Source organism: Knufia obscura, assembly GCF_036327395.1.
Source record: "Knufia obscura strain CCFEE 5817 isolate CBS 148926 chromosome Unknown scaffold_22, whole genome shotgun sequence".
Taxonomy (NCBI): domain Eukaryota; kingdom Fungi; phylum Ascomycota; class Eurotiomycetes; order Chaetothyriales; family Trichomeriaceae; genus Knufia; species Knufia obscura.
In genome coordinates, this window is record NW_027042708.1 from 159,145 (window position 1) to 181,240 (window position 22,096).

Here is a 22,096-nt window from a genome sequence, read left to right on the forward strand (position 1 = left end):
TCTATTGGCTCTATTGTGAAACGTGCCTGCGCACTTCATAACTGCCATTGATGGCGTTCTCAGCCTCGCCCAGCTTTCGATCTCTCAGTCAAACGCAAATTCGCCTGCTGCGGCTCGACAGGCTCTAATCCAGACCGTTCTAAGGCATGTCAGGGCCAATGTCACTCCGCTTGTATGCGTCGCTGAGAAGTCGTGCTCGGGCGTCATCATTGCTAAGACCGAGTCCTTTGTAGTACGCCATCATTCCTGCGACGATCGCAGATGCTGTGGCACAGTCTTGTTAGCAATCTGGACTTTGTGTAGAAAGGATAAGAAGAATCTGCTTACCATGCGATGTGCCACCTTGAGGAAGATGCACGTTCTCGTCGCCGTTGAAATGGGCGCAAACCAGTCCAGGCTTGCTTTGCCTGCCATCCCTGCTATCGTCCCGGGGAGCGTAGATTGTGGTCCAGTCATCACGATATACCTCAGCGTCGGAATAGGTGCCGTCGTTGACTTGTGCCGAGCCGACTGTGATCAAGTTTGGTACGTAATAATCGTCTTCTGGGTCGCCCATTAGGCAGGGATAGTAGAGGTATCGTCGGGTATTAGGCTGGGCAACAACCAGGGAGACGCCTTTCTCGTCGAAGTGGTCGAAAAGCTCAGCGAGAGTCTGGCGGAAAGGCTCGTCGCGCTCTGGGATGTCCTGTGTATCGTAGATGGCCCACGCCATGTGGACGACCGCCTTGTCTCCCAGACCTTTGTCGTCGATATCATCGGCAATCTTTGCGAATGCATCAATGGTTGTCTCGTAGATCCAGAGATTCGACCATGGCTCGTTGGGGTCGTTCGCGATCTGTACTGCGGTAAGGTCGGCTCGCTTAGCTACACCGTTGATGCGCCCTACGGCAACGTCAGCCATGCAGGTCCCATGTCCCATATAGTTGTCAAGGTCTCCTCTATAATGTTTAGACCATGGTTCAGCGTAGATGATTTCGGCCCGTCGACCATCGGTGCTTTCCCAGGCCTAAAAGCATTAGGTGCGCTTCTATTCTTGCAAAGGCAGGGACTTACAGTTGATGCGAAGTTGAGCCCACTGTCGACAACGTAGACACGAACACCTCTGCCAGCAGTTTCGTCATACTTGTAGTAGTCTCGACCATCGATATTGTTGTTTCCACTTTCCGAGATTGATAGGAATTTGAGCTGACGGGGTGCACCAGACTGCGTAGTATCGTCGCGAAGCGCCAATGGTTGTTTCTTGCCGATCGAGCGTTTGCCTTTGAATGTTTCAGGAGGTTCATAGGGCGGACCCTTGTGAAGGACAGCTCTGATCTGTCGCAAGCGTTAGACCAATGACGCACTCTGACTTCTGGACTTACCATCTTCATGGCTGACTTTCCGCCGTCGTAAAGATACTTCGTCTGAACAACTGTTTGGTCGATGTGAGCGATCCAATACCATGTAGATCCACCATCACCAACGGAGCTGCTTGTGCATGCACTGACGTCTCCGCCACCTCCAATCTTCGCATCATTGGTCAATTGAGCCAGGAATTGCTCGTTGTTAGCAGGCTGGAGAGAAGTTCCAAGACCCTCGGTTTGGTGGTTGTTATCAGGCACTTCAGGCCAGAAAACATACCAGGCAAGATTGTCAGCGAAAACAGGGGAACCGAAGAAGTTCAACAGTAGGATGATTGCAAGTATCGGAGCCATAGCTGTACCTTGCGAAGCTTGAACTGTGGTAAGGATTTGTAGCAAAGGCTTTGCGGGTGTAGGGTGCTTTGAGAAGACGCTCGCGAACTGGTAGAATCGATGGAGGAAAGGTCATGTCTTTGGTGGATTATGTCAATCGCGCTATTTGTACATCGAATTGTGATTGTCAATTGAAGTGACCTTGCACCTGGACGTCGAGCTCAGTGTGTTTCACGAACACTATCGGCCGTGCACGTAGCTCAGCCAACACAGTCAAAGGCGATTGAACAGCTCTAATGACTGATTAATGGTCGAGTGTCTTTCTGTTACTTCGATGTTCCTAGATTCAGTTACCATACATGGCAATCGTGAAGGTGTCATAGGATGTTATATTGTCGGTTATGCCTATCCACATTGCATGGGCCGGGGCCACATGTTTCGTTTCAGTAGCCACTGTCGACAATCGCGGCATGGCGGATATGCTTGAAGCTTTCGTGACAGTGACCAATTGGCACCACACCGCAGGATTCCTTTACAATATGCTGATCTGACTCCACACTTGCCGCATCGAGGCGAAGACTGGTATTGACGTCTATATTCAATTCCAGCGAGGTGCCGGCGCTATCAGCAATGTCGTCGCTTAGCACGAGTAGCACAACCAGTGCGTACAATAAAGTGTAGTAGGATGTACTCGAGCAATCGGAATGCAGTGAATAACGAGTTTGGCACAGGGTTGCTCGTCTAGCAGCCAATGAAGAGTCGTATCTGCGTGGTGCTGCCTAGCGTACATGCAAGGGGTCGTTGCTTCTTGTGATGGGTGGCGACATCGGATTATGATCATTGAGGTGTATCAACAAGTATAAGGATGATATCGCTCTGTTTGCCAGAATCAAGTTCTCGACCCAACAGGAGCAGTTGTCAGTCGATCAATAAGATATTCTCCACTCCAGCGGACGTCGTTGGAAATAAGACCTGATCATCAGCAAAGACCCTAAAACGACGTTACGATGGGTACCCGCAACGTGATTCTGGTGTGGTACAGAGGCAAATGGCAGATTGCTCAATACACACAGTGGGACGGATTCCCAGAAGGTCAAGGAATTAGGATTGTGCGGTTTCTGCAGAACAAAGTCCATCCTGACCAGACTAGCGCCGACAAAGTAGATGAACGTCATATGGTAGCAGAAGAGAGCAGCGCTGCATCCGATTCCCAGGTAGACGACGCCACGGCCGCACAGCCCAAGGACAACGTGGCAGCTCTGAAAGCTGCTTTGAACAGGGACATCCTATACACTCCGACTGAAGAGCAGATGGAGGAGTGGTGGGCTGACGCCAAGGTTGTTTCCGCAGAAGCAGAGGCGATCAAGGACCGAATACGAACAAACCAGAAGCAAATGAGCTCCGAGGAAGTTGGGGAAGAAATGGAGCGCCACCAGCTGATGGATGCACTTGTCGCCCCACTGATGATCGTGGTTCCCTCGATGAGTCGCGATTGTGGCTCTCGCATCCTCAGCCTCGTGGCGTGTGCCAAAGAGAGGGTGCCGGTCAAGCTGGAAGTCGAATTCGTTGTGGACAGCATGTGTGAGTGGGCTTACGTCGTGGACCTAGACGAAGATGTTCTTGAAGTGTATCATGGCACACAGGGGTCAAATGAGGGTAAAGGCAGGTTCGATGATGCCAATTTCGTGGTAGAAGGAGGCTGCAGACCTTTCATGGCGAAGAGGTACAGGTTCGGCGAGTTGGCAGGAATGACAGAGAAAGTGCTGAGAGCCGATGTAAATGCCGTGCTTAAGGAACATGGTCTTCTCTGGGAGGAGAGTAGTGAAAGGCAATAAGATGAAGAGAGTGCTCGTCCAAGCTTCGTATTGGTGGTCAATCAGGTTCGTAGGGAGGCAGCATGCAGGAGTCAGCTTTGCTGATCCATTCCGATGATAATTGAAGAAGTGCTCGATCCTTGCGAGATCTGTAGTGAAGTCAATATGCTCCGCCCACGCGTCCCAACAGATAGCACGAAGCGTATGAAAACCCCATCACCGTCGGACGGTATTGAGAAATTAGTAAAGAAGAAGGGCGGACAGAAAGAAGAACGACGTCGACGAGCGTTAGTAGAATAGGCCTTAGAAACTGCAGGTGAAGATGCGCAACTTGATGCAAGGTCGTATTGGTCGTGCGTGGTCGTGGAAATCTGTTGAGGCAGTCAGGCATGAATGAGCAAGCTGGTCGACCCCACGTCATATGCCTCACGTCAAGGAAGTCGCCGTGCCGCTGCGACGGCTGATCTTGATATCGTGTTCAAGTCGGTTCGTTCTTTGTGCTCATCATAAGGGCGTAGATAGCCTAGAGAGCTGTAGCATCGAATCTTGTAGCCAACAACATGCACTTTCCCGACTTATGAGTGCATCCTTCATCCTTGGCCGCTGCTGCGGCAGGCGCGGCCTACCCAGAATCCGAATCTCAGTCCCGAAGCGACAACAGTGCTACTCAAGGTGGACCAGGAAATACAATCTGAAAGATCCGCGCCAAAGGCCAACATGGTCGCGAGCTCGGATCTTGTGGGCGGCGGCCGCCCTTACGCCAGGTGCATTCGTCAAGCTCAGCGAGGAGGATCCTGAGGAAGGTCTCACGCACGAGCAGGAGATGCTGAAGATCTCGAGGGAAGAAATCAGTAAGAAAGTGCCAGATGATGCGAGGGGCCTGAACAGGCTTTGGAAGAATATCATATACGTGCTGGACCAGTACCTGTTCGAACCAATAGCAACGACCTTCCGATTCTTCCATCTGGTCGTGATCTTCGTCCCTGTCATTGTCACGATACCTGTCGTTTTCATCGGATCAAGAAGCAAGCAACGAGATAACGAGAGAGCCGGTGTCGTTTGGTGGTATGGCTTTCTTGTCAAGTCCATGGAAAGAGCCGGCCCGGCTTTCATCAAGCTGGGCCAGTGGGCAGCATCTAGGTCGGATATCTTTCCATCGCAGATGTGCAAAGTCATGTCAGAACTACACTCCAATGCAAAGGCTCACAGCCTGCGTCATACGCGAAACACGATAGAGAATGCGTTTGATGGACGGAGATTTGAAGAAATATTCGAGGAATTCGACGACAGGCCGCTCGGTGTTGGTGCTATTGCGCAGGTGTACAAAGCGAGACTGAAGCCGGATCTGATAACGTCTCAAGACGCGGATATCGACCCCGAAGCAGCGCAGACATTGCGCAACCGGATACGAAGAAATGTCGACACACTAGTGAAATCTTCACCCCAAAGAGTACCATCACAGTACGTTGCCATCAAAGTTCTGCATCCTGGTGTGGAGCGCAATGTGAGACGAGACCTGAAAATCATGGGTGTTTTTGCTGCCATAATCAATGCAGTGCCCACCCTGGAATGGCTCGATCTTCCGAACGAGGTTTCGAATTTCGGCGAGATGATGCGATTGCAGCTCGATCTAAGAATTGAAGCGGCGAACCTGGCAATATTTAGGAAGCACTTCGCGAATAGGACTACCGCATGGTTCCCATACCCGTACACCGATTACACGACCCGTCAGGTGTTGATCGAGGAGTTTGCACAAGGAATACCCCTATCAGCATTCTTGAATACAGGCGCCGGCGTCTTCCAGCAAGATATTGCCAATGAAGGTCTAGACGCGTTTTTGCATATGCTGCTGATCGATAATTTCACGCATTCAGATCTGCATCCAGGAAATATCATGGTCAGGTTCTACAAGACTACAAGGACCAATGTGCACGTTCCGTTGCTCACGTCAAAACAAGATCCGACCCAACCAACATCCCCAGAAGACGCGGATGAGGTCGAGCAAGTTCTAGCACGTCTCCGTCCTCATATGGGAAACCAGCCAGAGTGGGACCGGACACTTGCGCAGATCGATCGAGAGGGTTATCGACCACAACTTATTTTTATCGATACAGGATTGGTCACAGAGCTCAACAACACAAACAGAAGTAACTTCTTGGACCTATTCAAGAGTATAGCAGAATTTGATGGCTACAAAGCAGGCAGACTCATGGTCGAGAAATGCCGAAGCCCAGAAGCAGTGGTTGACGAAGAAGTGTTTGCGCTGAAGATGCAGCATCTCGTGCTTGGCGTGAAGGGTCAAACATTTGCATTGGGTAACATCAAGATTGGAGACGTACTTTCTCAAGTGCTGAGCATGGTACGAGGACACCATGTCAGGATGGAGGGTGATTTTGTGAACGTTGTCATCTCGATACTTCTGCTGGAAGGCATTGGGCGAAGTTTGGATCCTAATCTTGACCTTTTCAAGGCAGCGCTGCCTATACTGAGGAGTATAGGGAGCAGCGATCCCAACGCTATGTTCAAGTCATTGAGAGAAGGTGACTTTAGCTTGATCAGAATATGGGTCGGACTTGAAGCACGAAGGTTCTTCCAAGCAAGCACCGAGCAAGTTGAGGCTTGTGTCAAGTATGACTTGTTGAGTCCTATGCTTTAGATATTGGAGGACGTACGAGAGAGCGTCCTCGCGGCTGCCCTAGAGGATATCCTCCTAGCAAGGAACTCTCAAGGTCTGGCGTGCAATATATGCTCTCCTTTCTGTGTCGCTCCGTCATGGCTTGTTCTGCCATGAGAAGCATGAATTCCCACTCGTAGATAATTCTGCGCAGGCACGTGAAGCCGCAATGAGGGATATGGCCTCATTGCCCTGCCAAGAAATTCAACAGAGCTCCTCCGCCGGCATGATTATTGCCCACCTCTGATCGTTGTCCATCTCGCATCGATCTCTGGCACTGCCCACTGAGGAAGTCTTATTCAGCACTACCTTCCGTCGCTACCAATGAGTGACATCCAGCCAAGCACGAATCTAGCGCTATGGCTCGAGCTTGCAATTATGATGATGCAATCCGGGGAAGATCGTCCTGGGCGTGGTCCTACAGCTCATCTTACGAGCTAGCACTTCCAGGACGTTGAGCGCCAGCTTTCAAAAGCCCAGCTGCTCCTCAAGCACTACATTCTCCCTGCTGATGCTAAGTGAGCTCTGTTCTTAGATCAGAACCATATAGCGCTGCCAAAATGAGGTCCAATAGTCTGATCGCGATCGCACTCTCCCTCACGCCAGCTTTGGCTGTACCTCCCGAGGACTTCGGCTTCCCAAGCGCCCCCGACGACACAATCTTGTCGGTGACCTATGGCTCCAATGCCGTCCAGCCCGGCACTCTATTCGGAATCGATGGTACGCACACCGGGTCCCACGCGACCACGAGCTAACAAGACTTAGTCCCTGCCTCGATGCCTGACATCGCCGTCAACGAGACCTATGATGCCCTTGACGATGATTACAAAGGGCAATATCTCCTCCTCATGGTCGATCCAGACGCGTCCTACCCCGAAAACCCCACGAACAGATTCATCATCCATTGGTGGCAAGAAGGCTTGACCACGTCCACAACAGAAGTGAACTCAACAAGCATCGATGGCACAAGACTGGTCAATAGTACAGCACCAAGAGTGTCTTACCGTCGACCACGACCACCCACAAACAGTTCGGCGCACAGATATATCCAATACCTATTCGAGCAGCCAGACAACTTCCAAGTTCCAGAAGCATACTCCGGCTACAACGACCAGAACATCACGAAATTCCCACTCGAGCAGTTCCTCGAGGCTGTGAGCCTTGAAGACCCTGTTGCTGCGAACTATTTCTATTGCTCGAACCAGACGGCTGTTCCGGCTACGTTTGTGGCAGCTCCGGGAGAACAATACCCAGGAGGCAACGGTGCCATGATCACGCAGGGCACCAATGAGCCGACATCCACTGGGGCCAGTTCGAGTGCTTCAGCGACTGGAACGGCAACAAGCAGTGGTACTGGCCCGGTCTCGCCTATACCGTCAGCAGGTATGGGCAATATTGTGAAAGGTGATAGTTCTTTGAAGGGCTTGTTTCTCGCAATTGGTGCCTCATTGGCATTTTTGTGAGCTGCGGAACACTTACAGCCGGTAAGTGGAAATCTATTGATAATCCGCGAATATCTAGACGATTAACCGAGTAAGCCACATAAGGGGATTGAACCGCTGGCAGCTGCTTCCTCTGAATTGCTCCTTCCTTCACCTGAGTCGCTCCTTCCTGGCTTGTCAATCACCCACTTAGCTCTCCGAATCTCATCCTTCGCCACAATGAACTCTTCTTTCCTGCCAACCAACTCACTCGATTCTACCCATGTACCTACTCCCACCAGCGTTGCTTGCTGCTCGTACTGTCCACAAGTTGTGAAGGTTGTAGCCGGGTCCTTATCATATTGAGAACGATCTCTGTCGGATTGAGGACTTGGAATCGTTGTATTTAAAGGTTGGCCTGTACTCCAGAGTGCGCGATTGAGCTCGGTAATGTCCTCTTTCGAGGTCTAGTTTGAGGTTCCCAGGTCAGTCGTCGAACATTAAGTGAACAGGACTCTCATCTCACCTTGTTCGCAGCTTGAATGTTGCCAGCTGTCCGAGAGCTGGCGGCCATATTTGACGGCGATGACGATGCTAATGGCGGCCAGGAGGACCGCGCAGAGACCGAAGACTATATTCGTTGCAGCGTCTTGAGACAACTTGGTCATGGTGCTGACGATGTGAAGGTGCCTCTTGTCATTCTCCGGTGTCTACCCATCGTGCCTTCTTGTAAGCACAACTACGCGAAGCATATAGGGCAAGGCACCATGAATGACATTTCATGGCGGACCTGCTGTTCACCATGATACACCAACGACGCCTAATCTATCATTGCGCATGGAACCTAGCACACGACATGTTCTCTTTTCATGGTGAAGACTACTGATCGTTCTAGCGTTCCTGATTGGACACCATGAAATTTAGTTCCGCCATGTTTCTGAACATGGTGCAGCAGGTGCTAACCGGATTTGTTATCCTTGCAGGACTTGTGGTGGCTTGGTGCGTCCACCTCCCGGTGTCGTTCTAAGGCTTACCTTCAATTGACCCAGAACGTCACGAACCAACGTCGCTACCTGTGCTGGCGGAGAGCATGCTGAGTACACTTCGATCTGCCTACTCAGATATCGTGCACCCCAAGTCTCCCGATTACGGTGAGCGGCCATGGAAACTTCTCTATCTGAAGATTACTTCTTCGACTTCGACAGATTCGACTCAGAGTTTAACCCGGTCACCGGCACTCTGGGGAACGACATTATCCACGATGGGCTCTTTGGCCACGATCGGTTCGTCCCAGTACAGGGGCGAACAATGAGCAAGGCTGAACCTGTACCCCCCACCTGCCAAGACTCGGTGCAAACACGTTCGTTGGCAATTCCGACTTCAGCAGGCCCGACTCAGCCACCGACTCTCGGTTCTGGTCCGGATGAAGTGATTGCTTGGACCAATGCACAGCTCGACACATTGCAGCACAATCAGAGCCAGAAGACAGCACCCGAGGAATCAGTCACCTCTCCGACTCGTTCAGTTCTTAGACCCGCTCCTGCCTCAGGACATAGCGCTGCAACAAGCTCTTCAGCTAGTTCCGGCTGTGCGAAAAAGCGCTGTCGGATCAATGTAGAATGCATACACTCAATGGATGCCGCACCAGCTTCCAGACGGTCACATCTTACCGCTCCAGCATCAGAAGCGTCAGACAGCTTTCCCGGCATAGAAGACCAAGTTACAGACTGTGAGCGTCAAAGCATTCACTTCTACTCGCAAGGGCTAGGTAGTCCTTCCATCGACGACAAGGTCATCTTCTGGCTCAGAGCGCTTCGTCTAGATGCTACTGCGGACTCTTCACGTCTGCCGAAGCAACCGCCTTCACCTTTGACAACACCGCATTCCGCAGTGTCTCTCGCCAACGAAGAATACAATTATGGTATAGATGGGCAAGCGGGTAGCCCAATGGCAGATCAGCTCAATCATGGCCCAGGAAAAAGCTATCATCCAGGGTCGAATTCGTTTTCCCCGAAGTACTTGTCCGGACCTGCCCCTACTTTGATTGATCGTAAGTCAGCTCACCTAGTACTTATTGCAGCTGCTTACGTTCTCCCCAGTTCCGCCTCCTCCTTCAGATCCAGCGACACCAGATGTCTCTGTTCATGGCGGATCTGTGAGTTCGTGGGCTAGTGTGAGCTCCTCCTTCTCCATGACCAGCTGGAGGAAGAGACCTAGGCAAGGTCGTAAACGACATTCGTCGACTTGTGCTATCAAAGATGGTCACAGTGGTTGTGTGCAACCGTCGGCTAACCTGGATAACGAGCGTGCGGATAGGATATCAAGACTGGCAGGCTTGGAAAGGGTCATACCACGCAATGCAACCGTTCGTTGGCCGAGCCAAGCCGTGCCTCAATCCAGCACAAGAGAGCTTTCCGACGAAGAACTCAAACAGCGGTATGGTATGCAATTGACATCGAGACTTCAGCACAACGGGTCAGGACCAGAAGCCCGCTGGGCCGATATCAGCGTTGATGATGAGGACGATTGGGCACCCGAGACTATTACATGGGCCGACGGAAGCACATTGGCTATCGATCCGGTTGTCGCGACTCCTTCCCAAAGAAAAAACATTACTCTGATGGATCGCAACGCACCAGTTACAGCCCACTCCCGGACAAAAGGTCCTCCAGCTCAAGATCACAGGCTTTATCATTGCACACAGTGCATCAAACCAGCACGGTTCAGCACGTTTTACGCCTGGACGAGGCATGAGCAGACTGCGCACTTCCCGGAAACGATCTGGACGTGTAGGGCATTCAAGGAGGCGTTCGACTCTCATGATCTTTGCCTCATCTGCACAAAACCTACAAACGACACTATCTGTACACACGGGTTCGACAAATGTTGGGCACGCCCAATCGACGATCGCGTCTTTACAAGACGTGAGTGCTTTACTCAGCATATGAAAGGTTACCACCATATCGATGGTCCTGCTGCTCTGAGTTTATCAAGAAATCGAGAGCATATGGAAAGTCTAGCGCCCGAAATTGTGCAAGCATATGACTTGACATGCTACTTCTGCAGAACACCATTCTCCGACATCAAAGAGAGGTGGTATCACATCGAGCGTCACTTCCAGCAAGGCTATACAATGGCAGACTGGCAACAGACACTTCCCGGTGAAAGCTCTGACGCCAAGCGCCAGCGGAGAAGCCAAGCACAAGGCTCACAAGCTGAGCTGGGCGATATCACTGAACCTCTAAATCACAAGTCATCACCTCACCCACTAGAACAAGAAAATGCGGTGGACATGGATAGTGCCGACCAGCTAGAGATTGAAAACATCATGCTGAAAGGGCGCATCCTAATGCTGGAAGCCAAACTTGCTAGTCAGGCATGATTGCGACGACTCCTTTTTACGATGAAAAGCGAGCAGTCACCGCCATTCGGGCTCAGCTCTACTGGAACCTCAGGTGCTTGGATAATCGTGCACCGAAGCATTGCTCTTCCTCATTACCACAAACGAATGAGGTGCGGAGCAAATGTGTCTTCCCGTGAGGGCAGCAGGCACAGTGTCTTTGCGAGAAGTCAGGGATGTTCACGAAATGTTCGAGCTCTTTTCATTTCCAGGCTATCACCAAGGAATGCATGCGACTGTCTGTGGCTCCCGCTCGATGATCTCGTAGTCATGGACTCGCCGCATCAAAAGATCACTGCGGGCGCTCAATGGAAGTCAGCAAGCCGAAACGTTGACCGTTTGAGAGGCCGATCAGATGAGGTTCATGTGACAACAGCCGCCGTTCTGTGGCAAGCAAGCCAATTTCATACTCATTCGCCGTCATATTGCATCACCCACATCTGGGCATCGACTCTTGCTTGATCATCGAAAGCACACTGGCAGAAAACACATCCTCCGCGCCACATACGCCTTTCTACCGGCTGGGCCACTCGCAGCCAGTTTGCCAGACTTATGTCACTTGATAGGGGGAAGCCGAATACTCCCCGGCCCAGTCTATCAGAATGAGGTCTGCATGTTGCAGACATGGGGGCGGTGCAGCCTCTATGCGCCTATACTCTCAGAGATTGGCACACCAAGACTCCAGTCGACCGATGATCGCAGTAAACACCTCCATCAGCTGGCCTCGATCCGACTGGCCACCAAATCCGAATCGATGCTCAAGATCATTCCGACTTCTCAAGTCATCGCCCAAGCCCTGCATTTCCGCTGCATCTCCGCCAGTATAGAACAAGCCTGTTCGCCCTCAAAATTTACAAAGCTCCTCGATACCTCGCTGGAAACATTTGCAAGCAAGGTCGGTATCTGCTGAACAAGCCATCCTCCCTCCGTATAAGTATAACCTCGTTGGTTCTACTTCCAGAGTCTTGAACAGAACGACCCTGACGCAGCAGCGATCTGTGGCTGGAATGGTTGACACCGAAGGATTTTTTGAGGACGACCACCGGCTTGACATGGCTGACCATGTCCTATAACTCCGCAGATGGTGGAACTTCTGGAGTATAATTCCAAGCATTGGCCATCCGTCGTCGCCTAATAAATCGACGTCCTCGAGCGAAGGAAAAGGGGCCGACGCGCTCAAAGAAACGCTGTTTGGCAAGCAAAAGCTTTCGGTGTTGATACAGATAACAGCTGGTTGGTGGCCGTATGCGACACTCCTCGTCGCAGCGCATAGCTGTCAAAATTGACTGCTTGACAATCTCTCTTGTAGCTCTGTGGTAGTCATTGTGGTTCATCCATGCTTGGCGCCGGCAGGTATCGAAAAACCTCTTGTCATGAAATCTGCGTCGTTGTGTTTCTTGTTGCCTGATGAGTATAGCGACTGAATGTTCTCGTTCTCATTGAGCAGCCTCCTCTTCTTCTTTGCATCTTGTTCCTCGAGCACTCGTGCTGTGAGACCTGCGGTCGATGAGTTCTTGATGCCAGCAGATTTCGCATCTCCATCCTTCGCTTGGTCCTTGGCCTTGCCATCCGCAGCCTTTTCCTCCTCGACAATCGCATCTTTCGCCTTCCTCTTCTTCGCGCTCTTGTCTTTCTTCAATGAATGGGTCAGGCCTTGTTCCCTCAATTTTTCAATCCTCTCAATCACGGATTGCTTGTCTGCGTCCGTGATAGGCAACACCGGAACCACGTCTCGTGAGTTGTCGTACGTTTGCGAGCACTGAACACACTCGTTGCTCTTCACCGCCTTGATTGCTTCATGCGAGAACGCATGTCCGCATGGAACAATGTAGACCGCCTTCACAGCAGGGCCCAACTCTTTGCCAGTCACTGGACAAATCCACTTGTCAATATTCTTCTTCTCATCGTGCTCGACCTCGAATTGTATTTCCACGACGTCTTTCAAACTTTTTACGCGACCACCAAGGAACGTCTCGGCCTCGGCCTTGTCAAGGGTGCTCACGTCTTCGGGTAAGAGGAACTGTATTATGGCATCTTTGTTGTATAGATCGCCTGCATAGTCAGCGACGACAGGCTTCTTGAGCGCAGTATGCGACAGAGGACACTGCGACCATCGATGCGCAAGATGTTCCTGCTGTTTCTCTTTCATTTCTGTGAGGGTCTTCGGCTTCGCCGACTCCTTGACGAGTTCACGCCGGGTCGGTATACTTCCGCCATCATTACCCATGCTGACGGTCGCAAAAGCTAATCAGCCAAGGAAATCAAGTATCTCAGCCGTTTGTGCAGTCAGACGAGACGCAAAAGAACAGACGGCTGCGGAGGATTGGTTGTACGAGATCTACTAAAGTCCGAGAGGCTGACCAATATTTGCACGCTTTGCACTGAAGACGCCGATAAGTCGGGCCGGGAGCCGATGTAGGTACTGTATGGTATGACTGTAGGATAAGTGGTGTGGAGGTGGTAAGGTTGGTGGAGGCCGGAGCTGCGTATATGTAATGACTGGGTCGTAACTGCCCAACACCGAGCTACGTAAGGCTGCAGCTTCGGGACGCCGGCATGCTGTTCCGCCTCTAGCCTCTAAGCAGCGTTTGGCGCTTGGTGCTTGTTTCGTGATTCGTCTTGAGCTTCGCGAACTGCTGCGTGCTTATCAAGGCTGCGTTCCTCTGCGCCACACGAGTAGGAGCTTTGCTCATTCAACAGAGTCGAGTGCCGCTGTCCCACTCCTGCGTTTAGACTATGGCTTTGATACGACGAGAAGGAGAACCACGGAGCGGAGTCTGACATCAAAGTCCATTGAGCTTGCGATAAACCCCAGTAATATTTGTTCAAGGTTTAGAAACGATCAAGTTCGAACATGACGTCGACAGTCTGCGTGAAACATCTGCCGGGCTCGATGGGTTTGCGATGAGTATAAGAAGAGCTGACACATGAGGTAGAGCGTTCCGGAAGATGTTCAGGGCTTTGTATCTCCGCGTAGCAAAACCAGCAGGCAGAAATCAATTACTGTCCTCTACTCTACGCCAATATTCGTCGACGTCTCAACCGAATATGAGAGTACTACTCACAGGTGGCAGTGGCTTTATCGCTGCCCACTGCGTCGATTATCTCCTTCAAGGCAATCACTCCGTGGTCTTTACTGTTCGATCACACGACAAGGGCAAGAAGATCCTCAGCAACCACCCAAATGTCTCGCAAGATAAGCTATCTTACGTGATCGTGGAAGACATTGCCAAGGAGGACGCTTTCAACGAAGCAGTCAAGTCAGACCCACCGTTTGAAGCGGTTCTCCATACAGCATCGCCCTTCCACTTCAACGTCAAAGATCCCAAGAAAGACCTCCTGGACCCTGCTATCATCGGCACCACAGGGATTCTGAAAGCGATCAAGAAGAACGCACCTTCTGTCAAGCGAGTCGCGATCACCTCCTCGTTTGCCTCGATCATCAATACCAAGGGTCACCCAGAAGTCTATAACGAAGATGTCTGGAATCCGGTCACCATGGATGAAGCCCTCCACACAGACGCTGCCACTGCTTATCGCGGCAGCAAGAAGTTTGCCGAGAAGGCAGCATGGGACTTTGTCGAGAAGGAGAAGCCGAATTTCACCTTGACAACTATCTGTCCACCGCTCGTGCTGGGTCCAGTAGTGCACTACTTCAACGACCTTTCATCCATCAACACATCCAACGAGCTGATCAGAGATATGATCCAGGGCAAGATGAAGGACGAGCTACCAACAACCAGAGTGGTCATCTGGATCGATGTGAGAGATCTAGCATTAGCGCATGTCAGAGCTATCGAACGACCGGAAGCACAAGGCAAGCGGTTTTTCGTCACTGCTGGTTCCTACAGAAATAGCGATATCGTGGACATCATCAAGAAGAATTTCCCCGATCTGGCGAGCAAGCTCCCGGCTAAGTATGAGAGAGACCCGAAGGACGACCCATTCAAGTTTGACAATTCGAGGTCGAAAGACGTTCTGAGCATGGAGTACAGGAGTCTGGAGGAAAGTATTACCGATTTGGTCAAGTCGTTGCAGGCTGCTGGTGCATAGATCTTGGTCGAACGACAGGAATGAATCGAAGCATGAGACGATGATTGTAGTTGGCAATTACGATATCTGGAATAGATCTCTTCGGATTCGTTCTTATTCTAGCTTGCTTGTGTTGGTATCATGCTTAGGGCAGTCACTGTCTGCGGTGTTACAAGTTGTTGCTTCGAACGCGAGCAGCGTTGCGTTTGGAGCCCGCAGCCTTATCGACACAGAACTTTCATCGTGCCAGATGCTGCGTCTCTCTCGAGAGCGTATTAACCAGCAATCCTGTAGCGGTGGCCTGTTGCAGATGGCCGAGGGAAAAAGGACGACCGCGCAGACTACTATGGAGCAAGCGGAATCATCGTAGACTGTCTTATTTTCGGTGAAAGTAGTTGCTGTCGAAGGGTTGAGAGCATCGATTAGGAGCTAGGTCTACAACCAGTATATTTCGCAACTCTATGCGAAGGCTAGAAGCGTCCGCTGGTCCTGGGTTGCATAGCTCGATTTGTGGTTGGGAAATGGAAGGGTCAAGGTCTTTAAGACAGTACTTGTAGCTCACCACTCATGCAGCCTGCCAAGCCTGCTAAACTCGAGTATGGGTCGTTGCTCAATCGAAGCGATGACAGTTGGGCTTGGCGCCGATTGGTAAGCCTGTATCAAGGGAGTGGAAGCGCCAAGTCACGATCTGATTGATCGGCTTTTGCGGCTTTTGTTTGTTCCCGAGTCGTTCTTCAAGTCCGTGGACGTTATGGAGTAGAAACTTTTGCGCCCAACGTCCGAGTCTTAGAAGGCGCAAGATGAGCTCCTCCTCAAGCGTAAACTGCCCAGGACGAGCAGAAAAGCGCGCAACATCCCGCTTTTCCGGGATGTGACTTCTTAACAATACTCCGCCGCAGCACCAAAGTGATTGAAAGCAATGCAAGAAAGTGGTGACGCCTCAGTAGAGTCCCTCTTTATCTCCGAAAACGTGTTTAGCCCCGCCGACAGCTGAAGGACATGGTATATAGTAGGACAGTAACCCCCAAAGAACGAAAGGTAATCATCGTTGTTCATCGCCAGCACAGTCAAACCTCAGCCTCGACATTGTCCATCAGTTTACATTTGAAGACCTGATATTCCAGCCACCACGATGGGTTTTCTCTACTCTCAATTCTTCGTAACACCGAAGCTTCCAAAAAGATCCTTCGCCGGCGAAACAATAATCGTAACAGGCTCGAATATTGGCCTAGGCAAGGAAGCTGCACGACACATCGCCAGCTTAGGCGTTGGAAAACTCATTCTCGCAGTTCGCAGCATTCAAAAAGGCGAGGAAGCTAAGCGCGATATCGTCAATACCACCAAAGTCGACGCATCCACAATCGAAGTATGGCAGCTGGATCTCGGCTCTTTTGAATCAGTCAAGGACTTCGCTAAGCGTGCATCTGCTCTACCGCGTATTGATGTCCTTCTTGAGAATGCCGGCATCGCGGCGGAAAAGTTCCAGCTCATGGAAGGACACGAAAGCACAGTCACTGTTAACGTGATCAGCACATTCCTGCTTGCTTTCCTTATGGTGCCAAAACTCAAGGAAGTGTCAAAGCAGTACAACATTCAACCACGTCTTGTCATCGTATCGAGCGAGGTCCACGGCTACACCGACCTGCCGGAGCGCAAAGCTGACAAGATCTTCGAGGAACTTGACGTCCAGTCCAGGGCTGATATGGGTTCGCGATATCCTGTCTCGAAACTTCTAGAGGTTCTGGTCGTTCGTGAGATCGCGCCTAAGTTGGAGGGTACGGGCGTGATCATGAACATGCTTAATCCTGGTCTCTGCCATTCTGGCTTGTCTCGGGACTACACAGGCTTGTTCAGCTATTTTTTCGAGTTCATGAAGTTCTGTATTGCGAGGAGGACGGATGTTGGAGCTCGGACGCTGGTGTGTAGTGCTGCTGCTGGAGGGGAGAGTCATGGCAAGTATATGCACGATGGACTGGTGAACGAAGGGGAGGTGTCAAAGTTCGTCAAGAGTGAGGAGGGTGTGAAGACTCGCCAGAGGGTGTGGGCAGAGCTGAAGGATATATTGAACAAGATTGAGCCCGGCGTTACTGGGAATCTGTAACACAACTGAATATACATCTTATGTTCCTGAGACAGCTCTTCCATGGCTGGGAGAGACGTGTCGAAGCTTTGAACCTGATAGAGACGATGCAGCACGGGATGCCGGCATCACGCTTTCTATGCGCCACCGCAACGATGATGGTAGAGAAGCTAATACAGACAGAGAAGGTACCTTGGACGTCTAAACAAGCATTTAGATGCGAAAGTGTAGGTTGCCTGACAAGTTCGATGTGATCCAGTCGGTCAGGCACCCGACTCTGGTATCAACATGGTGGATGAGCCGCTACGGTGAAGCACGAAAGCGGCAAACGCAGGCATATTGCACTGCTCCCAAGAATAAGACTGCCACTCATCATGGTTTTCGTCTTTACTATATGCTTTCGTTATGCTGTGCAGTTGTCCCTCGCATCGTGCCGTCGAGATCTTCGCATCTCCTCTACTAACATGTCCATCACGTCTCATAACACTGGTTCCGACATGATGACTCTATGGGGTATCCTATCATGCTTTCGTCATGCAAAGTTTGATCCTCGTCATAGCATGGGACGAAACAGAAACCCTGAGCCGGTCTTTACGCCGAATCCCGAAGATATCTAGGTAGGTTCATTATCTCCGTGAAGTATCAGAGTCAAGCCGAAAGCCCCAAAGCTGAGTGTACGTTGATAAAAACACGGTGCTGCTTCTGTCGTCGTACAGCAGTGACATATTCAGCATTCAGCAACTACAGCACACCCGAAACTAACCACCGTCATGGCATCCTCACAGCAAAAGTCGCCACTCAACATCGTCTTCGGTGCAATGACGATTGGCAAAGCTGGCGTCGAGCAGACAAGAGTACACTCCTTGGACGACGCCGCTGCCATCCTCGATGTGTTCCAGCGCCATGGTCATAGCGAGATTGATACAGCACGATACTATGGCCAAGGTAGTTCTGAGGAATATCTTGGCGAACTCGACTGGCAGAAGCGTGGCATTGTCATGGACACCAAGTATTATCCGACAGCCGGACGCGGTATGCCAGGTCCGCAAACGACCCATAAGCCCGCAGAGCTGCGTGAGAAGCTAATGGAGAGCTTGAAGGCGCTGAAGTGTGATAAGGTCGACATGTGGTATCTGCACGGTCCGGATAGGACGACGCCATTTGCAGAGACGCTAGAAGAAGTTGATAAGCTGTACAAGGAAGGCTACTTCAAGCGGTTTGCTATCTCGAATTACATGGCTTGGGAAGTGGCTCAGATACAAGAGCTATGCATCAAGAACGGATGGATCAGGCCAAGCGTGTACCAGGGTGTATACAACGCAATCCATCGTTCCGTTGAGCCCGAGCTCTTCCCATGTCTGCGGCATTACGGTATGGCGTTCTACAACTACAACCCGCTTGCTGGTGGGTATCTCACGAACCGATACCATCGTGAGCAAGAGAACGAAAGTGTTGAAAAGGGTAGCCGTTTCGATCCGAATACTTGGCAAGGAAAGGCATATCGGGGACGGTACTGGAACGACAACATGTTCGATGCTTTGGAGATATTACGACCTGTGGCGAAGAAGCATGGATTAACTGAAGCGGAATGTGCTCTGCGGTGGATGTCGCACCATAGCTTGTTGAAGAGAGACAAAGGAGATGCGGTCATCATCGGTGCAAGTAGTACGAAGCATCTCGAGGAGAACTTGGTTGATCTCGAGAAAGGTCCATTGCCGGATGAGGTCGTGCAAGCCTTGGATGCTGGCTGGGAAAAGACGAAGGCTGTGAGTGGACGATATTGGCATTAGTTAGCCTAGACCGGGCCCAAGGCTCTCCAGCCAAGCTTGAACTGTAGATATCTTGACCAGTCGCTGCTGTGCTGAAGCTGCAAGGACTGGCAGGAGCGTCGGCTCGACCGGCGAGGAAGTCCGGTAGCCCGTTCAGTCTAGTAACGCATTTCTATGATTTCGCGCAGTCTCGCGTTGTCTGTTTTGGATCCTGCCTTCCTGTCCAAGGCTCGTTGTGCATTCATCTGATCCCACGAAGGAAGAATGCTCAATCCGCCTGCTTTCTGCAAGTCGAGTTGCATGTTGCAAGCCATCATACTAACCCTGACTGACTGCTAGAGGACGATTTCTATGTCAAGCTAACAATGACCGACATCCTCACCTACACCCTCAACCTCATCTTCAGCAAATCACGCTCCTCAATCTCCTTCCTCCCCCCAAAAACTCCTTCATATCCCAAGCGCAACTCACATAGCGATCCGCAAGCCACTCCCTCCTCTCCTTCGTCAACCACACAAACGTATCGCCCGGCAACTCCGGCTCATCCGTCAGAAGCTCCATCATCCAGTCCGGCATCCCATTCGCAAGATCAGTCTTGACACCGCCGGGATGAACACCATACGCGAGCAATCCCTGATCTCCATACTCCTTGGTCAAGAAGTCATTGAGGCGCAGCTCGGCCTGTTTCGTGATCTGATATGCGCTCGCGGTGGGTGTGATTACGAGTGCGCCGATGCTTGTGGTCGTCACGATCGTTTTGTCGCCGCCACTTAGAAGGAGAGGAATGAATGCTCGTGTCATGAGGTATACACCCTTCACATTGACTTCGAAGGTCCGCCACCAGTCGTCTGGGTCGCTTTCGTGGATCATGGCCCACTTCTCTAGGTAGCCGGCGTTGTTGATGAGGATGTCAAGACGGCCGAATCCTTCTTCGACTTGCTTAAGGGCGTTCGCGCAGTCGTCCACGCTGGTGATGTCGCATTTTATGGTGATGATCTTTGGCTCGGGACGTTTTGCCTGTTGTGCGGCATCGTTGACTTCCTTTGCGACTGTGCTTAGATCTGATCGGGCGAGAATGGCGATGTTCGAGACCCCAGCTTTGGCATATGAGATGGCTACAGCTTTGCCGACGCCTCTAGAAGCACCTGTGACGAGGACTGCCTTGCCGGACAAATGGGATTTGAGAGGGTCAATATATGGATAGGTGTCGGTATGTTTGGTAGACGTCCATTGAAAGACTGCGATGCGGTGAGCTTTGTATTGGTCTGGTAAGGCTGTACTTACCGTCCTGGAAAGGGTCATCTAGCTTTATTTCCGGCATGTTGATGAGGCACTAGGGTTTCGCGAGACAACACTGGGAGATCTCAAGGACTGTGGTCGTCACACTGCTGCATTTATGCTTTTGTATACATCATGACCGGAAATGCCATGTTCCACTCCGCCTACACTACTTGGCGCCAACTGCTGCACGACGAATACCGGGTCTTAGGTGAGTACGAACTCAACTTCTGCCAGAGCTATCATACAACGTCGTTTGCCTTCTCCAAATGCTTATCCATTGCGCGCAAACTGCGGTATTCGCACTTGGAGATTGACTCTCGGCCATATCATCTTATGTCCGTGCAGATGCCATGAGCAGGATCCACAGCTGTCTACTGTAAGGTGCCTTGTGAAGTGGCTCGTGGTCTGGTCTTTATGATGGTCTTCCAACTCGAACCTTAATCCTTGGTATGCTCCGCCTAGATTATCAACGTGGCCGCATGTATGCACCAGTAATAAACACTGGCGTACTCCCCAGATACGGGATCAGAGTCTGATTGACGTCTCGCAGACTCGCAATTGGCCTTGATGTGTCGATGAATATTTCTATGACAACTGCTCTTTATTGGGTACCGGCGTGCTCCCGGATTAACGCGAGCGGCCAGCTTGATATCCCGTGTGGAGGTATGGTACCAAGGTATCGAGCAATAAATGGGTAGGCCTTGCCAAGAGCTAGTCCACTATCTCCGATGAGCCTACCCTTGACTGATCATACGTGTAGCGACGGTAGCTATCAATCCTCCTCGCATCTGTCACATGCGATCCAGAACGTCACAACCAATCATTACTCGAAGAACCGATTCGTGAACAACTCCTCAACCCGCAAATCCTCCTTCATCACAAGCCTCTTCTCCTTCAGCCAGTCAATCCACCCCTGCCACCTTTCAAGCCTCATCGTCCCCAGTTCACCCGCCTCATCATTCTCCCCATAGAATCCATTGATATCACTCTGACTCATCTCCAGAAAATCGGTCGACTTGCCCGGACACTGCTCCTTCATTACTTGAACCGTGGTTGCAGCATCCGTCCTTGCCATCTCATACCCTCTCCTCGTCGCTTGCACGACCCTACCCAGCACATCATCCGATAACTTCTCGCTCGCCGCATTCCGCGCAATAACAGGTGAGTACCCATACGGAATACCAGCGTCCTCCATCCGAAACACATTCAGCGCCAACGCCTCAAGTTGCGCCTCAACGCCCTCCCACGGTAAGAATATCCACGTCGCATCAATGGTGCCTTTCTTCAACTCCTCGAACAAGCTCAGCTTGCCTTTGCTGCTCTCCATCCGGACTTTCGACCCATCGCCACCACCAATATTCACCATCTCCCTTACGATCGCATCCTCGTACCTCGCACCATAGCTCCCGTACACACCGTCTTCGAGATCCCGCGGTCGCAGAATCTCATCCGCCTTCGTTACGATTGCGCTCGCATCTTGCTTGAGGATCGCATAGATGGCCTGTAGCTGAAAGTTTGGTTTCGCTGACTCAGCGTACGCTATTATGCTTTCGGAGGGACAGATTGCGAGGTCGGCTTCGCCGGCTTCGAGGCGTTTGGCGGGGGTTGTGGAGTAGGATGGGTCTGGTGGGAGGAGTTGGACGTCGAGACCTGCGTCGCTGTAGAGGTTCTTGGCGTGGGCGAGGAAAAGGCCGGAGTGGATTGTGTTGGGGGTCCAGTCGAGGGCGACGCGGATGGGGGTTTTGCTGTTGGTCATGGTGAGTTTGGTTTTGGGACGAAGGTAGTTGCGTGTAGTGCTGGCTGGTAGTTGATATCTATGTCAACCTTCAGGTGGTACCATCACAAACAGCCTTGCATGAGGCATATCATATCGAGGCACGTGCAAATGCTCGTGTGGCGGGTATGATGTAATAATGGCGCGTAGCGTGTCTGTCACACCACTGGAAATCGCC

At 51.3% G+C, this 22,096-nt stretch overlaps 11 protein-coding genes across 11 annotated transcripts; 7 read left to right on the forward strand and 4 right to left on the reverse strand.

Moving 5' to 3' along the window:
- Nucleotides 1–139: 139 nt before the first annotated feature.
- On the reverse strand, nucleotides 140–1,694 carry agn1_2 (Glucan endo-1,3-alpha-glucosidase agn1; the record flags this gene model as incomplete). Its single annotated transcript, XM_064879334.1, has 4 exons — nucleotides 140–264; nucleotides 328–1,006; nucleotides 1,054–1,314; nucleotides 1,362–1,694. The coding sequence occupies 4 exons, from the start codon at nucleotides 1,692–1,694 to the stop codon at nucleotides 140–142; spliced, it is 1,398 nt and encodes a 465-aa protein (XP_064724917.1).
- Nucleotides 1,695–2,680: 986 nt separating this feature from the next.
- PMZ80_010947 (uncharacterized protein) lies at nucleotides 2,681–3,508 on the forward strand (the record flags this gene model as incomplete). Its single annotated transcript, XM_064879335.1, has 1 exon — nucleotides 2,681–3,508. One exon carries the CDS (start codon nucleotides 2,681–2,683, stop codon nucleotides 3,506–3,508), a length of 828 nt encoding a protein of 275 aa, XP_064724918.1.
- Nucleotides 3,509–4,064: 556 nt separating this feature from the next.
- PMZ80_010948 (uncharacterized protein) lies at nucleotides 4,065–6,143 on the forward strand (the record flags this gene model as incomplete). Its single annotated transcript, XM_064879336.1, has 2 exons — nucleotides 4,065–4,068; nucleotides 4,132–6,143. The coding sequence occupies 2 exons, from the start codon at nucleotides 4,065–4,067 to the stop codon at nucleotides 6,141–6,143; spliced, it is 2,016 nt and encodes a 671-aa protein (XP_064724919.1).
- A 578-nt stretch (nucleotides 6,144–6,721) lies between these two features.
- PMZ80_010949 (uncharacterized protein) lies at nucleotides 6,722–7,624 on the forward strand (the record flags this gene model as incomplete). Its single annotated transcript, XM_064879337.1, has 2 exons — nucleotides 6,722–6,881; nucleotides 6,927–7,624. 2 exons carry the CDS (start codon nucleotides 6,722–6,724, stop codon nucleotides 7,622–7,624), a joined length of 858 nt encoding a protein of 285 aa, XP_064724920.1.
- Nucleotides 7,625–8,743: 1,119 nt separating this feature from the next.
- PMZ80_010950 (uncharacterized protein) lies at nucleotides 8,744–10,964 on the forward strand (the record flags this gene model as incomplete). The annotated part of the gene is made up of 2 exons (XM_064879338.1): nucleotides 8,744–9,632; nucleotides 9,682–10,964. The coding sequence occupies 2 exons, from the start codon at nucleotides 8,744–8,746 to the stop codon at nucleotides 10,962–10,964; spliced, it is 2,172 nt and encodes a 723-aa protein (XP_064724921.1).
- A 1,348-nt stretch (nucleotides 10,965–12,312) lies between these two features.
- Nucleotides 12,313–13,209, reverse strand: rtf2 (Replication termination factor 2; the record flags this gene model as incomplete). The annotated part of the gene is made up of 1 exon (XM_064879339.1): nucleotides 12,313–13,209. The coding sequence occupies one exon, from the start codon at nucleotides 13,207–13,209 to the stop codon at nucleotides 12,313–12,315; it is 897 nt and encodes a 298-aa protein (XP_064724922.1).
- Nucleotides 13,210–14,030: 821 nt separating this feature from the next.
- On the forward strand, nucleotides 14,031–15,035 carry GRE2 (methylglyoxal reductase (NADPH-dependent) gre2; the record flags this gene model as incomplete). Its single annotated transcript, XM_064879340.1, has 1 exon — nucleotides 14,031–15,035. One exon carries the CDS (start codon nucleotides 14,031–14,033, stop codon nucleotides 15,033–15,035), a length of 1,005 nt encoding a protein of 334 aa, XP_064724923.1.
- A 1,111-nt stretch (nucleotides 15,036–16,146) lies between these two features.
- On the forward strand, nucleotides 16,147–17,115 carry PMZ80_010953 (uncharacterized protein; the record flags this gene model as incomplete). The annotated part of the gene is made up of 1 exon (XM_064879341.1): nucleotides 16,147–17,115. The coding sequence occupies one exon, from the start codon at nucleotides 16,147–16,149 to the stop codon at nucleotides 17,113–17,115; it is 969 nt and encodes a 322-aa protein (XP_064724924.1).
- Nucleotides 17,116–17,864: 749 nt separating this feature from the next.
- Nucleotides 17,865–18,884, forward strand: PMZ80_010954 (uncharacterized protein; the record flags this gene model as incomplete). Its single annotated transcript, XM_064879342.1, has 1 exon — nucleotides 17,865–18,884. One exon carries the CDS (start codon nucleotides 17,865–17,867, stop codon nucleotides 18,882–18,884), a length of 1,020 nt encoding a protein of 339 aa, XP_064724925.1.
- Nucleotides 18,885–19,265: 381 nt separating this feature from the next.
- PMZ80_010955 (uncharacterized protein) lies at nucleotides 19,266–20,184 on the reverse strand (the record flags this gene model as incomplete). Its single annotated transcript, XM_064879343.1, has 2 exons — nucleotides 19,266–20,101; nucleotides 20,148–20,184. The coding sequence occupies 2 exons, from the start codon at nucleotides 20,182–20,184 to the stop codon at nucleotides 19,266–19,268; spliced, it is 873 nt and encodes a 290-aa protein (XP_064724926.1).
- Nucleotides 20,185–20,967: 783 nt separating this feature from the next.
- Nucleotides 20,968–21,900, reverse strand: PMZ80_010956 (uncharacterized protein; the record flags this gene model as incomplete). Its single annotated transcript, XM_064879344.1, has 1 exon — nucleotides 20,968–21,900. One exon carries the CDS (start codon nucleotides 21,898–21,900, stop codon nucleotides 20,968–20,970), a length of 933 nt encoding a protein of 310 aa, XP_064724927.1.
- Nucleotides 21,901–22,096: the final 196 nt, after the last annotated feature.